Raw genomic sequence first — 19409 nt, 5'->3', positions numbered from 1 at the left:
TCTCCATCCTTTCCTGGAGTCCCCCCCGCCCCCATCTGCTCCCCACAGCCTCTACCCACCCACCTCTCGCTGTCAGTCATGGCTCCAGCTCTACTTCCTCCAAAGCCCTGGAGCACATGGAAGCTCTGGCCCCTTTCCAGGCACAGAGCAGTGGCAGCAGCAGCTCCAGTCCCAGGATGCTTCTGTATGGCTGATCAGGGGCCAAAGCTTCCATGTGCTTCAGGCCCTAGGAGGGAAATGGAGCTAAAGCCTCACTCAGAAGTAAGTGGCAAGGGAAGGGGCAGGTGGCTGCTTTAGCTGGGACTGGTCCCAACCTGGGTTTGGGAGTCAGAGCTGCAGTAGCCACCTGCCTCCCACCCTCCAACCTTGTATACAAATCCAAGACAAGAAGGCTATCTGCACCCCTATGTTGAATGGGGAGGAAAAATTTCATCTTGGATCCAAGTAAACATGTGTGTATACTATACTATAGTATACATGCACACACACCATATATATGCAATTTCATGTACACACGTGTGAGCTTAAGGAGTTGTTTGCTTAAACAAAACAAACAAACAAACAAAAAATCAGTAGGATATACCTATTTCACTAAGTCACATATCTTGATATTTATCTACACAAGACAGTCACAACAAGATAGCCATAATCACAAGAATGCTGGGGTTATCTGATCCCAGCATTCTTTCCTGCCCATGGCAGGGGGTTGGACTTGATCATCTGCCTCTCAACCCTAACAACTATGAAGCTTCCAAGAAGTGTGTGTGCACATTTCAGTTGGACTTTTCCAATAGAGGTTTTTAATTTTTTGTTCATCTTATTTCTTAAGGAACATGTCATTCTTCAATTGACAGCCAGGGATGTATTTATTGCCTACTCTGGAGGAAGGACACTTTGATCCATGTTTATTGGACCAGTGATTACCAGGTGGCATGTGCTTAGCTTACCAGTACAATGATTTAAACTACCAAGCCGTAGATTCAAGAAGCATGAAGTGAATTGAATTCTCTCAGAGTACCTTTACCTGTGAATGATTTTGCAAGCCAAACCAAGCCAGCAGCAGTATTTCAACAGCTTCTTAAACCTTAAATCGTGCCTTCAGTGACACTGCAAAACCAACTGCCTTCTATGAATTTTCTGAGATTTAACTGGAATTGTATTAACTATTCTGTTAAAGGCATTCAATAAAGGAAAAACCTAGTTTCTTCTACTAGAGTTCTTGGCTCCATTATGCTTACCTGATATAGCAAAATTATGTGCGTGTGTCTGAGACACTAAAAATAGGTAAAATAGGTACCATTCTTACAATGATATTTTCACGCTGCAACTGCACGGCAGATGGGGGAGGGGGGGGCATGGGACACGGATTAGGAAAGGCTCAGCAGCAGGCTTTTAAAAATCAAAGTTTCCCGAAGTGGGCCATAGGAATTCAAGAAAGTAGCTGGTGTGTGCATCTCAGGTACACAATGAAATTATAAAAATCCTCTTGTGGTAGAACTAGTAGCAGTGTTTCCTGTATACCTTCCTGTCAGTACAAGTAGAAGGTTGTATCAAGTCAATTGCTGAAGACCCTTGCAATAAAAAGGCATGTTGGGGTTGGGGAGAAAGAAAAGGATGATCAAGACTAAAGTTTTAGCCTTAACTCAGCTTGTTTTGTCATTCTAAACAAGATCACCACCATGTAAGTAAATTGAGTAACTGTTGCCAGGATAATGCTAAAAACTGAATGCATAGTTTAAAAACTCTGGTATAATTTTAAAGCAAGTCCTTAGTGAATATTTTCATGGGCATCGCATTTTTCCCCCCACCATTACAAATGACTGGTTTAAGGAGAGAGTCAGCCAGTCAAGACCAACCACCAATGTTCACTATCCAGTATGCACAACATTCCTTTCAGACACTCAATTTCCTTTCAAAAGAAAGTTTCCAAAAAAATTTTTCTAGCAATTCTTCACTACCCAGTCAGAATCTACAATACTCCTTTGCAGTTCTGGTGCTACCAGCACATCAGCCTGTTTTTCAAAACAGTTGAGTTTCAGTGACGTAATTTTTGTTAAGCCCCAGAGCAAAAAAAAACGAGACAAAACACAAACCTGGTAAAGTAGGAGAAAGTTCATTGTATCCTCCAAACGAAGCATTCCGGACAAGTTTTCGGCCATCGGTTCGCAGAGGAAACACAGCGGATGAAATTCCAGCGCATGAAGAAAACCTACGTCGCAATGGACCTTCTTCCTTCATGAGTTAGATGTCTGTGTAAGGATTATGCTTGCTCAGCAGGCTGGTTAACATTAGCTGGTTGGAACAAGAACGTTGCAGTAACAGCCTTTTGGCTCATTCTGACTGGTAAGGTCCCAAAAGGGACATGAGACAAATGAAGGACACATGTACACAGTAAAATTAAGATACCAGAGGTTGTCAAAAGAGCAATAAACTGCAAGAGGTTATGCTACCAGCAGTGATTATATTAGGAAACTGGAAGTGGAATGTCTTTGCCCCCATTCCCCGCCAGCCCACACACTGAAGTGACATCAAGTCTCCAGTCACCTTCTGTTCATTACAGAGCATGAAGCATCTCTGAGCATGAAGCACCTGTCATTATTTAAGACCTCAGATTGGATTTATTTTATAAAATTCCTCCGCCTGCTTAATTCTTGAGCCCCAAACATATACCATGCAGAACCCCCTCTCCCCTTCACAATCTATTGTGCAATTCCTAATTTGAGGCCTCGGTGGCAGAAGAATACACCATCATGACAAATCTGAGATGGATGCCAATATTTTACCTCTATTTTAGGCTCTAGTCTATACACCATTTACCAACAATGATGACTGTTAACAACAACGCCTCACCATTACTTTACCTTGGATGCAAGGCAGTTTTAATTGCTTTCAAGAAGAAAAGCAAAACAGGTATCCACATTTCCATTTCTGACCAAGGTAAAGTACATGCCAGAAAAAACAAACAAACCAAACCAACCAACCAGGATGTTGACTTAAGGAACACATTATTTAATGTGACAGCTAGGTAATGAACCCTAAGTTTTTAATGAAGGTAGAACTGACTTATTTCAAATTAAATTCTGACCTAACCATGTAGGACTCTGATGAATTCAACTTTTACTAATTCTGATTTATAGCACGTAAATCACCAAATAAGCTTCCCTAAACCTGTTTATGCATTGTGTGTAGTCAACTCTTGCTTCCCCCTGACAATTAGCACTTTCACCTCTCTTACTTGTTTTCTTTTCTGCTAGGTACTTCTCTTGTTTCCTACTACACTGCACTTCAAATAAAACCCCTGGTGAAATCTGGCTTATGCACTGGAAAATATAAGAAACACCCCCAACTCCCCCTGCTCTGTCATCCCCTGCCCTCCTAAAAACAAAGAGTTAAGCCAGCTTGGTTCTTTCCTCACAGGATAGATATTTCCTCCTTCACTGGAAATTCTCAGATCAAAATGAATAATAAAATACAGTCTCTGGCTAACACTAAAGCACTCCAATCTCATAAGGGTCCTATGTGCCTGAAAGTAGCACTGGCCCACAAATACAGAAGGCAGCTGAATTTTTCCATTTATAAAAAGTTATAGCACAGCAAAATGAGATAGAGACACAAAAAATGGAAAAACGTTTCATCTTAAAACTTGCGGTAGTTTTCTGCTTTTCCTTATCATGCTAAGGATTCTAAAAATGCATGCAGTCCTCTGATAGCCCATTGATTTTTTAAGGCCTTGAAATTTCTGAACCTCATGCCCCATGCAGAAACAACCACAGCTGCAACACCTGGAGTAACTGAGTAACAGTAGCGCTAAGCATTCCAGACCATTCCTAAATGTTGAAGTTTCTAAATCTAGCAGCTCAACCCAATTACACAGAACGGGGAGGAAACAAGAAAGAGTTAATGAATGATGTTTCCTACTGTTTAGTACATGGTAAAAATCAGTGAACCTGTCCCATCACACTTGTTTCTGCTTCCTCTTAGTTTTATTTCTGGCCAATCATACTTCACCAATTTATTAGCTATTATTCTTTTTTGGAAAAAAGTATGGCACGTATTTTTCTAGTAATCTCAAAGAAAGACAGATAAATGATTTGCATCGCTGTAGTTCACAGTTACATTCATTCTGCAGTGAATTACGTAACAGTAAGCTTGCCTTGCTACCATGCTTTTAATATCATTCCATCTTCTTGAAGATGCCTTTTTAATTAAGCAAACAAAGCACTTGTCTGCAGCACCTGCAATGCCTGGGTCCAGTGAAAACAAAGTTATACAGTGCTTCTGTCTACCTATCATTTTAATTTTGTATGCACTTATAAAGCCTAATGTAAATAAGCATATATGTTCAACTAGCGTGCATGTCAATAGTTTTTTGTTTGTTTTGGGGGGGCAGGGTACAGGAAAAGAGAAAAACTAGACAGCAGGTGGCAGTTTAATAATGCATGCACACCCTGTGAGGTACAGTACTTTCCTCCAGAAATTTGCATTTTAAAAAGGCTTCAGTTCCACATACCTAGTTCCTCAGTCTGAAAATTGAGGACTACATTCTGTCAGGGAATGTTATCAATATATCTCCCAATTTTTGTAAATTGGTACAAGAGAGGAAACCTACAACCAATTTTATGTCACAGTACATCATGTATGTAAGTATTACATGTAGATGTAAAGTTCCATTTCCATTTCTACGATAGAAAATGGCTGTTTTTAAGGCTAGGTTAATTTTTTTTTTTTTTTTAACTTAATTGTGCCTACAATTTTGTTATGGGCTTCCACTTTCTCAAGAAAGACTGCTGACATAATTATAAATAATAATTTAGCATAATATTAGAATCTTAAGCTATGTGCTTACATACCATGGCTTCATTTTTACAGGTTACTCAGGAAAGCAAAACCCTCTAAATCTATGGGGAGAGAAAGTCTTTAGTGAATCAAGCATAACCAGTTCTCTCCTACTCACTTAAAAATGAGCATAATTAAAACTATGTATTTTGAGAAAAGACTGAAGTTCTTAAAAAACGAATTCAATGGGAAAAAGAAGAAGGACAAAAGAAAAGAAAAGATGAATATCCCATTTGCTCCAGCCCACAACTTCTGCAGTTGCTCTGCTGTGTCCACAAGCTGCACTTGATAGCCAAGAGAATCTGTCCTAGCAGAAGGAAAAGAAATACTATCTGAAAATTAAGAGGATACACCCTCCTCTAATCTAAGCACTTTCTCTTTCTCACCACAGATGAGCTAACTGCTCCAGATCTGCTCCTATACTGCCAGGGGAAGCTAATTTTCTCTTCAACCAACCTCATCTTTTTTAGTCCAGGAAAAAGGTATAGGGACAAATCTCTTTAAGGGTCCAAGGACATTTATTCCTTCATTCTAAATCCAGGCCATCAATTTATTAGCTTTGCTACACACTTTCTTTGAGAAACTACTGTTCAATACGTCTGAGTATTGGAGGGGGGGAAAAAAAAAAAGCTCTGTTCCCCAACATTTGGTATTCACAAAGTAAAATAGACACCTCATACCTCCAATTGGCTTTTACTATGACACCTAGCCCATGTTTACTATAGCTGAAAGCAGAACCAAATAGAATTATACAAAAAAAAAAATGGAAGGGGGGAGAGAAAGACCCACACCGAAGCACTCCATAAAATGCTAAAAAACAACACTAGTTAAAACACTGAGGGATAATTTCCCATTTCATTCCTACATCTTGGCTAGGGACAGAAGTTGCATATAAACCAGTCTAAGTGATCAGAAACTAGTCTAAACCTGTAACAGGATAGAAGTTCAGTGCACATAAACCAGTTTCAAAATGGCTGAAACTGGTTTAAGATAAGCCTGGTTGAATGTAGACTTAACTGATCACACTTATAGGCTTGGTGGTGCTACACTCGCTAGCACTGCGACCAAAAGGTACTGGGGGGGAGGGGGGGGGTGTCTTGACTGGCCATAAAATGAACAAGAGCCCCAAATGTGATGCCGTGGCCAGCAGAGCAAACCAAACTTTGGCATGCATCTCGAGCAAAACGAGGGATGTCATCCTCCTGTTTAACTCTACCTTATTGAGGCCACAGCTAGAGTACTGCATCCAGTTTTTGGGCCCCCCATTTCAGAAGGAATGTGGATAAGCTTGAAAGAGTCCAGAAGAGAGCCACCCATATGATCAAAAGCCAAAAGAGCAAGCCTTACGAGAGGCTCAGGGACATGTGACTTCAGCCTGGGAAGAGAAGGCTCAGGAGGGACTTGGTGGCTGCCTATAAGTATATAAGGAAGGTGCATCAGGACCCGGGAAAACAGTTGTTCACGAGGGCTCCCCAAGGGATAACTCAGTCTAACAGCCACAAACTTCTAGAAGGCCAATTCAGACTCAATATAAGGAAAAACTTGTTTACAGTCTGAATGGAACAGAGGCATTTGGATGTTTATCTTGCTGGGATTATCCAAACCCTGCAGACTTCTTGCCTCTGGCAGGGGGCTGGACTTGATCTCATGAGGTCCCTTCCAGCCCCTAATGTCTATGAAATCTATACTTTGGGTCAGACCGGTTTATGAAGCTTCTGTCCCAAACCCCTTCCTGGTTCAAGTTCCATCACAGTCCCACAGCACCCCAGTATGGCTTTCAGCCCTGGCCTGGGCTGTGCTGTCTGCTCCAGAGAGCAGAGCTGGCTCACCCCTCTACTTACTAGCTGGAGCAGTAAGGGCTGGCTCACTGCTCCCTCTCCCCCCACCCCTGGCTGGGGTCGGGGAGGGGGGAGAAGGATGGGGGTTAAACTCACCTTGCCCAGAGTATAGAGCTGCCCTGCCCAGCCCGCTTAATTAGTGCTGGTTGCAACTGTAGACTATAAATCCCAGAGGCACATGGAAGCAGGAAGAGGAAGCGACAAGCAGCCCTAGGAGTCCTGCTACTGTGCTGCTGGACTGCAAATCCCAGAGACCCTGGGGGGAACAGGAAGACTAAGTGAACACATCTCCCAGACTGTTTATAATTTTCAATCTATAGTTTTTAAGAAAAAGAACTATGCTATTACCTTCCCCGACTCCTGCTGTTCCCTCCTCCCCCCGTCCAGTCCCCACCGCAAGCAGAGCACAGGCTGGGCCCCAGCCATGCCTGCTCTGCTGCAGCAGGAAGGTGGGAAAAGACTGAGTGGCTAGCAGGCAAGAATACTCTAGTGCTCCACAGCTTCTGACTTGAGCCACTGCAGGCATGTGGGCGTACTTCTTGAATCAAAGATAGATGCATGTTTATTTGCTTATCGGTTCAAACTCTGCAGCTTAGATTAACCAATGAATGATGATGAATCAATTCAGCCTTGGGCTTTTTGATGGTCTGTACTTAGCCCCTCAGTTTAGTCCATCTTAAAATTAAAAAGGATTCCAAATCAATTCTTGTGCATTTGAGTTTACTTGGAGGCGGCTTATTGTTAAATTATTTGGCCCCATTTCTCTTACAAAAGATGGAACATTGTCGTCTGAAACATACACACTTTTTTCTTGTTTTATAAAGGAATCTAAGGCCCACAATGGACATTTTAGTTAAGGGTGTACCGATAGAGAATTTTTTTTAACAAGCCAATTTTTAAACAAGCCATAATCAGCTGATACCAATCCGACTCAGATACCCAGCCCGGCAGCACGGACAGCAGAGTCCAGCTGATAAGTCTGTTGTGGGGGAAGGGGCAGGGGTAGGGAAGCAGATTGGAGGGCTGGACCAAGGCCCCCACACAGGGGGAGAGAATGGGGATGGGGCTCAGGCAGGGGCTACGCAGCCAGGGCAGGATGCGAATGGAGCCATGAGCAGCTCATCCGGGAGGCACAGGGAAGGGACAGCTCCTGCCACTGCATGCACCCAACCCTAGGAGGGCATATGGGGTGTGCCCCCAGACTTGTGCGGGTTGAGGGCAGGCTAAGGCCAGGGTGGTGCCAGGCTTTTCCAGGTGGAGGGGCTGGGCTACAGAGGGGAACGGGACTGCAGCCAGCCCAAAATACATTTCCTGTAGCCCCTGCCCCTGCTCTCCATGCTGCTGGGCTGCACTTCTGGCTGCCTGCATGCTGCTCTGCAGCTGCGCACATGCACGGGGCTTTTAAAAGTCTGTGACATTAAAAAAAACAAACAAAAAACAGCCACATTAACCAAAAAAAGGTGACTGCCGATACAGTCAACTTTCCTTATAAATGGTGGCAATCTGATATGGGACCAATGTATCTGTGCACCTCTAGTTTCAGTGTTAGGTGACCTCTATATATATACTCACTTTGTGCATTTCAGCACCTGGGCTAGGTACAGACAGTCAAAAAGCCTAAGGCCGAATTGATCCAGTCTTTGCAGGTTAGTCTACAATTTACAGATTAAATTGAAACATAAGTGAACAGACATTTTTTTTCAGGAAATGCAGCCACATGCCTGTTGTGGCTCCGGCCAGAAGCTGGGGATGCTAGAGCACAACTCTGGCTGTGTGTTTACTTCTTCCTGCTGCCCCTAGGGTCTCTGGGATTTGCAATCCAGACTCATAGCAGCAGGACTCTGCAGGGTTGCTCATCACTACTTCTTCCTGCTTCCAGGTGCCTTGGGGATTTGTAGTCCAGTCACAGCCAGTGGTAATTTTGAGCAGAAGGGGTGTTTAACCTGACCCCAGACCCTACCTGGGGTTTGCCCGGGGGTAGAGTAGGGTAGGGCAGCCCCCTCCGCCCTTCATCCCCCTGGAGACTGGACTGCATCACCAACCAGGCTTGTCCCCACCCTCGTCAGCCAGCCCTCACTGCTCCAGCTCTGGGGGCAGAGGGGTGGGCCATCCCTGTTCTCTGGAGCAGACAGCACAGCCCAATCCAAAGCTGAAAAGCATGCTGGGGGGGCATGATTTAACCTCAACCAAGAAGGGGTCTGGGACAGAAGTTTCTTAAACCAGTTTGACCTAAATCAGTTAGGTCTGATACTACACTCAACTAGGTTCATCTTTATCTTCATACAGGTTTATCTTTATACAGGCAAACTTTGGGAAGTCCAGATTTCCATCTTTAATGCCCAAATTAAAATGCACTTTTTAGGATCTACTCTAATTTTAGTGGAGAGGTACTTAGCAGTCAACCTAATTTTGCTGAGTTGGTTTGACTAGTAGTTCTTCAGTCTCAAAAGAAGTAGAGAACTAGAAACTGACTAAAAAGTTACTTGTATAAATAAATACAAGTAAGCTTTCCATGTTCCTTCACTTCTGGCCAGCGCATCTGAGGACAGGATTTTTTTTTCCCTTTTTAAAGAGCTACTGCTATAACACTGCAATGCTGTTGTGCTCTGGAGGACAAACAAGGGACAGTCTGTACTGACACTGTACATGTTGTGCAGTCAGCATCCCACTTCATTCCATGACTATTGAGATCCAGGCCAGGATTTCTGTGCTCTTAAGACAAACAGCACATGATTTAAAGCAGGGACTCCCAAACTGTGACCTAGAGATCCCTAGTGATCTGCAAAGCAGTGTTAAGTGGCCTACAAACTACATAGTGCCTACTACTTTTTCAAATACAAATTTGATAAGTGTAGAAAGAAACCCACAAGAGTTTACCAGTACATTTAGAAATCAAAAGAAAGATATTTTGAACAGAATCTACTCTTCTAAGATCAGGTCTTATGGACCAAAGCATCATCAGATTTATAAAAATGAGAGGGTGAGAATATGGGTGCAATTTTTGCTCCTAGTCTCAGAACTTTATTCTCTTGTATCCACAAAGAGTGTTTTGCTATGAGCTGGAGAAGAATCAATGAAAACAAGCAGCAAAAAAACTACATACTTTTAAAAGACAGGCACAAACAAAAACTACCAAACATGTAGCTACCAGCAAACTACAGGCAGCGGACTAATCAATGTGAACCGTGCAGTAACCAATTCTAAATCCTGACCATATTCCAAGCACAAGTGCTCCCTGGCTTGAATAGTTCAAAATTCTTTTAAAGATAAATTTTAAAATTTACTTAATAAATGCAACCACCTGTATTGTCCAGGTAAAAAATGTAAGGTAGTACAACACCATGCAATTAAAAAATGGTAATTGAGTAAAGCCAACAGACAAAAGGCCCTATTGTCTCAAGTGTACACAACACATTTTTTTTCCAAAGTAATCTTTTGACCTATTCTCTTCAAATGAAGGCTGCATATCTCCTGCAAACATTTTGAAGAATATGATGGATGATCCATATTTGCTTGCAGATAAAGCAAGGCTTCTTTGGTAGTAAATTTAAAGCCAGTTGATAAATCTATCATATCACAAGGCTTAAGACATTCTTTTATGATATTGCTTCATATGTACCATTCAGAACTAAATCTGAATGCAGAGAAGAGAGGCAAACAAAAGGTCTAAACACTTCCCAGCACAAACAGCTTGCAAAGGTTGTGGTTTTAATAAGATTTTTTAAAACAGAAAAGACTCAAAATGCACGGGCTAAACAAAAGGAGAAAAACTTGCTAGGGGATAGACGTATTAGTTGGCACACCAAATTAAAGGTCCAAACTAAATACCACGCACTTAACTCTCCAGAACAAAACAGAACTTTTAAACAAAACTAAATACTGTGCAAAAAATTATAAAAGCTGATTCAAGACACAGGGCTATTATGCAATCAAGTAATGTTACTATTGTACCAGTAACCTATTTAAGGAGTTTTTTCCTTTGGAGGCAGTTTTGAAAAGGAGGAGAAAAAAAGTGTTTTTGTTGTGAGGGAAAGGGGGGAGGGAGAAAAGGAGGAAAGAAAAAAGAACAGGGAACATTTTCTTTCCTCCTTGAAAGACAGCTGGACAGACACAATCTTAAATGAATTAATTCTGCAAAAGCTAAGAAGGGGAGGCAAGCTTCTTAACCAGACAACTATCAAGTACGAGACAGTAATATGGACTGACATTTCTAGCGCTATCCACTGATATGCCTCAAAAAGCAAATCTGTAAACAAATCTCATATTACACACCTGGCACGCGCACACACACAAAATAGCAGTAACAATAATAATAGTTATAATTTTAGAAAACTGGTAGTATACTTGGACTCTGCATATATCCAACACAATTAAAGGTAAACTCCTAAGCAGATAATTGCATTAAAACTTTCTAAACAGCCTGAATTTTACATTTACTTTTGCAAACAGCTGCTAAGTCTCTCTCCTATGAAAGCAACAAGCTTTTAGAGGTATACTTGCCTTCAGACACCACCAGTATTTGATTCACAAGAGAGACATCTGAGCCACAAGCCTGTTCATACTGCAAGCTGTGCTAATCTACAGAGGGAAAACCAATTTAACCCTGCCAAATATCCTCTTCCCTGCACATCGGATTATAGTCACACGTTTGCATCAAGGTTCTCTGCAGCTTGTTGACAACTGCACTTGGTTGTAGCCGGCATCTCACTGACTGCGCTGAATCTGCTCCTCCCACCTAACCACGTAGCCTTCTTCATTACTCAGGTTTCAACAATTTTAAGCTCAGCAGCACTTGTGAAATTCCCCAAGGCAACAGTTCAGGTTCAAGTAGGTCAGCTTTACTGAGATTTACTTGCAAAGAAAGCATTTGTTGAAAAGCTTTATTTTTCTGCACATTTACGGTGATACACTGTGCCTTTTGAACACATCCCCATGAATAGTTCAGATCTCTGCTGCCCCCGCAAACAAGTAAAAGCAATTTTAAACAAGCATCAGTTCTCTACTGTGGGGCATATTGTTTCCAAAATGTAATGCTTTAAATGCGTACACAAAGGGGGCTCACGTTGAACTAGAATTCAATAGGGCATGCTGTTTGAAAAGCAAGAATCATACCAAGATGCTGTCTTTTAAAAATAATAGCATACAGAAAAAAATTAAGCAGGCAAATGTTTCAATTTGACAAAATGAGAGATTTAAAAATTAATAAAAATGGAGCTCAATGCTAATGCCTTACCACCTCCGACTGGGACCCAACTCTTAAGACATTATCCCAATAATATGAGCAAGCCCATTCACATAAAATTAGAGTTTACGGAACCGAGCCCTCCAAAGTATAGCTTAGGTTCCACGAGGCATATTTTTTCCATCATATTTCTCCAAGTCTGAGTGATAGGGCTACTATTTCAATATACAGAGAAAGAAATACAAGTGTTTTCATTTAATACGCAAGTGTAATTAGTCAAGTCAGACTCTCATTGGTTTACATGGCAGCAGATGTTACAAAGAACTTGGGCTCGAGGTGGTCAAACATATGACCCCACAAGCTACATCTGACCTACAAAGCTTTTTTAACTTGCCCACTGGCTACCGGAAGTTGGGGGCTGTGGCCTGCTATGGAATTCAGGGCCCCTTTGGCCCCAGCTGTTGGCAGTGAGCTCAGCTTGCCACGATCAACCCCAGATCCACCTCCATGGATTCGCTGTCAACCCCAGACCCCCAACTGCATACCGACCTGCTTCCCCCCAGCTGGATCCAGCCTGCAAAGAACTGAAGTCCAGATCTAACCAGGGGCCCAAGGTGCGTTTGACACTCCTATCTTAGCTCAAGTAGTATAACTGACTCAGAGTCTTTGAGAGTTCCCTTAATGGGGACAGGCTCAGCTATGCTACCTGCTCAGTCCCTCTTTGCTGCACTTGCAGGGTGGAGTACTTGCTGAAGCCATGATGGTCCAGGAAATGTGACAGCAGGGTTCTTTTTTGCAATATCTTTTATTGGACCAACTCTATAGTTAAGGGAGATGTAGACAAGTTGTGGGGAACAAAGTATCCTTCATCACAGACAATTCATAGCAAGATAAGAGATAAGAGTGCAAGTCAGTTTACCTTCCTAGCCAAATTTAGGCAATTGCAATGAATGTGGCACATATGAAGCAGAATTACAAAATCAACAGGGATCACCAGAATAAGCAGAATAAAAAGCATAAGAAAACTAAGAACTGAAGTTTCAGGCAAAGCAAAAAGAAGAGAACACACATTGCACAGAAATAACAGGATTAAATACTGTTTCATACTGCACTGGTTGAGATCCGTTGTCTCCAAGCCCAGTTTAAATTTCTAAAGCATTAAAGTATGGCAATATTACCTAAAAAGAAGAGGTCAAAACCAATACATGCAGGCACCCTGACTGCCATTTTAAATGTCCTCTGGGGGGAGATAAAGGTCATGACTTAGCCATCAAATAAGTTCTGTCTTGCATCTCTTCAAATTTGCCCTTTATATTATTCGGTGCACCAGTTTTCATACGGCATTAGTCAAACAGATAGGGAGTGCTCCTTCTGAGATAATCTTACTACACCCCTTATGCCATCTGCTAATGAATTATTGGTTCTCCAATCATAGCACCACTACTTTAAAAAATTATTACATTCTTAAGAGAACAGAAACATTTTCATCAGTCTTTACTCACCTAAAGAATCTCTTGGAAAACCCTCACATAACAGCTAAGCAATCTGAGAGCTGAGGATGATAAACAAAGGCTGTCTGCTGAGCTCTTCCTTAACCATTCATCACTTCCCTTCTTTCTGGGACAGAGGATGCACCAAAAGCTAGGCTGACAGACTTCAAAGGCACAATGGAAATGAACAAGTTATATAAACCAAACTGGATTTAAAAACAGCCTGGAAGAAAGGAGGAATTAATTTGGGAGCTACCAAATGGTTATGTTTATGCAATTGAATGAATAAGTTAATTTCAGGCTGAATATGAGCAGGAAGTTCTTAGCCTCTATAATTTATTAGCATTTAAAGCTAGACTGGATGCAGTGCTCTTATATTCTGTTTAGAAAACAATTTTGTTTCAGCAGGAAGATGCCCTGGATAATTAACATTAACTTGTTCTACCATTATGAGAAGGACACTTCTGTTACTGTATTCAACGTGGCTTTGACAAGCAAGCTTGCAAATACTGAATTCATTTTTGCTGCTGTAGGTTTGCTTTTTGCCCTTCAGTTCAATGGCATTGGTAGAAACCGGTTTCTGTTTGTTTAGAGCACTGTTCTCTAGCCCTCAGTGCCAAGTTGTTAGCGATTTGAATTCCACAGGAGTTTGCCTAAGAAGAGCTTGAAGTCTTTTAGAACTGAACATTACCAAGAGCTGCCTTTAGTACAAGTTGGTGATTCTGTACTGCTAGCCAGCTCTTAGTAATATTCAGTTCTAAAAGACTTCAAGCTTTTCTTAAGCAAACTCCTACTGAATTCAAATGCATCACACACGTTTATTTATTTACCTACTAGTTTTCTTTGTCTATACACACACACACAGTGTAACTTCATAAATCCAGCATGCTGAGGACCAAGCACTTGCAGAAAATTTGAAAATGCCACACTTCTTAAAAATCAGTGCAGCAGGAGAGGGGGCAGAAGAGGCTGCATGTAGAGCAGCGGCACGGGGGGTTAATGGCAGTGGCACCAGCCGCCACATGCAAGCTTCCCCCTCCATGTCTGGGAGGGCAGGGGGAAGCACCGGATTTTTGAAAATTCTGAATCTCTGGCATCTGGATTTATGAAGTTATACTGTACAAACAGGTTTCCCCTTGTTTTATGCCATGCATACGTTCCTGGAAAACAGCGCGTAACTGTAAGTTGCATAAAGGGAACCCACTGTATAATGTAACAGATAGGGATACATTCCAAGACCTCGACTGTCCTGACCCCCAGACCCATCTCTACCACTTTTACAAGACAATTTTGGTATTCACCAACAGCAGACAGTACACACAAGCACAGGGAACTATCATAATGGGAATGGCAATGACAGAAACATGTCTCAGACAACAAGTAAGGAGCACCGCTCCACACAGGACACTATATGATGGTGCGCGTCACACACACAATGCACCGCACAAAGCAGCTGAGTGCGGGCTTCCACCACACCAGTCGCATAAGAGTGAATTTATCATCTCACATAACATTTTTGGTATAAAAAAAGGGTGATCGCAAAAGAGCAAATTTGCACATACAGAATCTGCATAAAGCGAGGGAAACCTGTATAGAAAACTAGCAGGTAAACAAACATATTACTTGTGTCCTGGTAGCACTTACATGCAAAAACTGAATCACTAGACTTCGCAAGACTCCTGTCAAAGATCCTTCTAACATACAGTATTTCACCTATTTATGATAGCTGCAGTTTGGTTTGTGTCCTCGCTTCATGAAGTAGCAGTAAATGTACACGGCCACAGCAGAAGCATTCATGTTGTGACCCGTCAGATTAGAACAAAACTGCTAAATTTCCACCCGTCATCAACAAAATCACAGACATGCATGATTTCTAGATAAAAACATCTAGGGCACTTGCACACATACAGCAAGGCTGCTCCAACGCACTGTAATTACAGTGGGTTGCAGCAGACTCTATTGAGTCTGCTGGAGCATGGCAATTACCATGCTCAGCAGACGTGGCATCACAAGCATCAGCATCCCTGTACTGAAAAGTGTTGGCAGGGGCACTTTAACTAAAGTTTGTTGAATGACCTTCAGTTAAAGCACCCTCCATTTTCAGCATGGGGACACTGATGCATGCAATGCTCCAGGTGCTTTAGATAGAGGCTCTCAGAGCCACTCTAATGAAAATGCCCCTCCCTCCAGCCCACTCCTGGAGCACATGTATAAACACCCGTAGTTTATAACAAGGACTTGAGAAGTAAGTGTACAGTAGCTTAGTTTTTTAAAAGGTAAATGAAATATGATCTAAGCAGGTGTTTGGCAAGTGAGCACTGGAAAGAGAAACGATAAGGAACGACTGGTTTTGTTGTGTAATGGTGATGCAAGGTCTAGGGAGGCGTGTGTATCAGCATGTTTTATAAATAGTAACAGACCATCTATTATATACAGAACCCATAAGAGAAAATTTGGGGGCCTGGAAGCATCCTAGCAGTGGGGAGCTTCCACCTCCCATTTTAGAAATAGCAACTAGAGGAATTCTGAATTGAATGAATCCTTTTTTAAATCAAGTTTCTAGAAGATATACTTCGGCTTTTTTCCACATACTGCTTGCAATTATTTTACTCTTTATAATTGAAGGTCTCTTTAAAAAGAAAAAAACCCCTATCAACTTTTGCTCCTACCCCCAAGCTTGGGTTTGGTATAACCGCCCCCCAATTCACAGACCATGGTTTCATATAACACAAGGGTCACTGCCAATGACAAAGATCTGAAGTACTATTTATATATTTAATTCATAAGGTCAACTAAGGAGACATCTGAAACTACCTCTTAAAAACAACAAAATTAGTCTGTACCAAGTGACTACATTAAGCAAATCCTCAGCCCTTTCCCACTCTGTGAAAATAACTTATCTAAATTACACTGAGGATACTCTTAGAACACACTACTCAGCAAGACGATGTAAAGAAGCACTCTCTGCGCACCAGGAGTGCTCACATGGGACATTAGTTCAGAGTAGCTTGTCCACTGCAAATTGGTCCATGCCAACTTCCCCACATAGACAGGCATAAGGTTTAGAAGTGGAGAAGTATACAAATTCTTAGTTTAAACATTTGCTTTGTGTGCTACCTATCACCATCTTTTGGAAAAATGAATAAATAATGTTTTGTTTCAAAGAAAAAAAAACTGTTTAGAGTCACTGGTTGCCCAGGAGTAAAGGGCAACAGGTGTCTTGCTCAGTTGAGTCTGTTTGCTTAACATCACCAGGAAATGAGGGAATTTGACTTAAATAGCCCATGTTATAGTGGTTAGGCATTTCCCAACCAAAAATAAGGCACCAGGTGGCACCAGACCTTTCTTCCTTCAACTCCAACCAAAAAAGAGCCTCTCCTCTCCTGCTTCTAGTTGGACATGCCACTGAAATGACTCGAGTCAAAGAGCTTCCTAACTAGCACTCAGTGTTTCCCTGTTTGCCCTCTTGACTACCTCTGGCACACGAGACTAAAAATTAGCTTCAATGTCTTGTTCTTCTTTGGTTCCAATGCCCCCTTCCCTTTTCTGACTCCACATGGCTATCTCATTTGCCAAAATGAGTTCATCTTTTATCACTATGCTGGAGACTCACAAGTTTCTCTTCAACTCCAATCTTGCCTCCTTCCCCCTACACACAATTGAGCTCATCTTTTAGATGTCTACTCTTGAAAGTGCAATATTCCACTAAAAGTAAATGTAATCAAAACTTCCTTACATTTCCTCCAAAAACAGTCCTGCTACCTCCCTCTCCACCTGTCACTCAAGTGAGTACTCTTCAATTCAGTCTTTCCACTGAACTACCACCATAAAAAGGGCCTATCTAAATCTTGGCATTTCTTCTTTCCTACCATCTTTAAGATCTAGCTTTTACACTCTGTTCATACAATTTGTACTCAACCCAGGCCCTATTCCACATTTCTATTACTAATGCATTTCCTTCCTGTGAAATAAATCTTGCTTCACTTTTATCTATCTACAGAAATGCTTGGAAGACAGGTTTCCCAGCTTAGCACTTCAGCCTACACATGTTCCGTATTTCTGTTCTGCAATGCTTCCCTTTTTTTCCCCCCCCACCTACAACACAAAAATGTTCATCTTCAAATGTAAGGTTCTTTGCAGCTTACCAAAATGCTAACCTTTATTGCAGGGTCAGCAGTGTTTTTGGCCAGCGTGCCACCCAACCTCAACCCCTGGGACGGCTCTGCCTGGGACTGCAAAACTGCCCAGTCCCCCCAAACAAAAAGCATGTCTATAAACAGAGACACAGAAAGCACTTTCACTGCTTTTCATTTTCAGTATGGGACCCTTCAGCAAGAGCCTTTTGGCTCTAAATACATATCTGAGACTACAGTTTAAAAGTTCCTTCAGTCAATACATTTCAAAAGAAAGAAACGTTACACAATTAACAGCTACAGGAATAGACATTTTCAATTACTTATTCAGGCAAGCCACCAAATAGTCTGAAGTCAAAAAACAACAACAAAATGCAAGGTCAATCTATGAGCATACCAAACCTTGATCGCTCTATAAAGTTGCTCAATCACTTCTATAAACATGGCTATATTTTAATCCAAGTCTTGTGATATGGCTTGTGATTGTCAAATCAGTTAACAGTAAAGCATTCTCCGACTACTCAAATGTAGCAGAGCAAGGTACAGCCAAGTTTATTAGTACCAGCCTGCCACCCTCAGGCTGGCTATTTTACCTATACCAAAATGTGAGAAGCAAAGGTGTATTTTTTGAGATGTTGTTGCCAGGCCATCACAGATACAACAACACTCCAATCTTGGTACTGTTGTAGAGAGCCACATGTCCCTGACAAAAATAAAAGAGCAAATGTGCAATGTCAAAAGGCAACAAGGCCAGATTTTTAAAAAGGTATCTACATATACAGACAAGAACTTAACTTCGGTCCATGATCCTAATGACAACATGGAAATGTTAATTACTAAATAAATTCAAAATAAAGGCCCAAACTGCATTAGTCACATATGTTATTAACTGTTTTCCCTCCTCAAAAGATGAAGGAGCTGTTTTTCAGGATCAGCTATTGTTAGGGCCTCTATCCATGTTCTTCACTCTCTTTCTCCCTTCTGAAAAGCTCCTAGCCATCTTGTAAATTCTTTGGTTACCACATAGCTTCAAATTGGCTGCCAACCATAGCTTGCTTGGCTGCCTTTTCTCAATTAGCCTGTTAGTTTATTTAGCAGTTTCAACTGCTTATAACCAAAAAAGTTTATTTTACAAGTATAATATTCCATAATGTAAAAAAGATGCTGGAATGGAGGACAAGGTACTCAAAAGTTGGAACGGATAAAAAATAGGTAGCCTGTTTCAGTGCTTAACTTTCCTCCTAGTAAAAGTTTACCCTGGGCATATCTACACGTGATATTTATTGGCCAAATTCTGGCACAGTTCACGCAAAGCTAATAGCTCCCGGGCACTGCGGTTACATGTGCAGCCAGGACCACAGGAACTTGAGCCATATTGAAGCACCCCTGGTAGCAGGGGGCTCCATCCTCTTTAGAGTCACCCTTCAGATAGTTGAAGGCTGCTATTAAATCCTGCCTCAGTCTTCTCTTCTCCAGACTAAACAAGAAGTCATGAGGCCCCTAACCATTTTTGCTGCTGTCCACTAGACTCTCTCCAATTTATTCACATCCTTTCTGTAATGGGGGGGGGTCCAAAACTGGACATAGTACTCAAGATACAACCTCACCAGTACCGAAAAGAGAAAAATGATCACTTTCCTCAATCTTCTGGCAACATTTCTACTAATTCAGCCCTTCTTTGGAAACAGAGCCAACACTGCTGGCTCACATTCAGCTTATTGACTACTGTAATCCCCAGGTCCTTCTCTGAAGAGCTGCTGCTTGGTCAGCAAGTCCACAGCCTGTACTGGCACATGGGACTGTTCCATCTCAAGTGCAGGGCTTTGCACTTGCCCTTGTTGAACCTCACAAGATTTTCTTTGGTTCAATCTTCCAATTTGTTGGAGGTCTCCGAGTCCTACCCTCCAATATATCTACTACTCCCCCCAGT

General features: G+C 41.8%; 1 protein-coding gene across 6 annotated transcripts in view; it reads right to left on the bottom strand.

The window, feature by feature from the left end:
- The window catches only part of OSBPL8 (oxysterol binding protein like 8), a 139068-nt gene that overhangs the window by 48513 nt on the left and 71146 nt on the right, over positions 1–19409 (bottom strand). The window contains exons 1-2 of one of the 6 annotated variants that reach the window (XM_019543180.1): positions 11175–11294; positions 2094–2292 (exon numbers count right to left, since the gene is read on the bottom strand). The exons of 3 other annotated variants lie outside the window; for them this stretch is intronic. In XM_019543180.1, the coding sequence (XP_019398725.1) occupies positions 2094–2238 (145 nt within the window). In that variant the 5' untranslated portion in view covers positions 2239–2292; positions 11175–11294. Of the gene's footprint in view, positions 1–2093; positions 2293–11174; positions 11295–19409 lie in introns of those variants that run through there. 2 more of the 6 variants (XM_019543182.1, XM_019543181.1) reach the window with 2 other exon arrangements.

Source organism: Crocodylus porosus, unplaced genomic scaffold, assembly GCF_001723895.1.
Source record: "Crocodylus porosus isolate Cpor-Errol unplaced genomic scaffold, CroPor_comp1, whole genome shotgun sequence".
NCBI classification, from domain to species: Eukaryota; Metazoa; Chordata; order Crocodylia; family Crocodylidae; genus Crocodylus; species Crocodylus porosus.
This window is presented reverse-complemented; position numbering and strand designations above follow the sequence as displayed.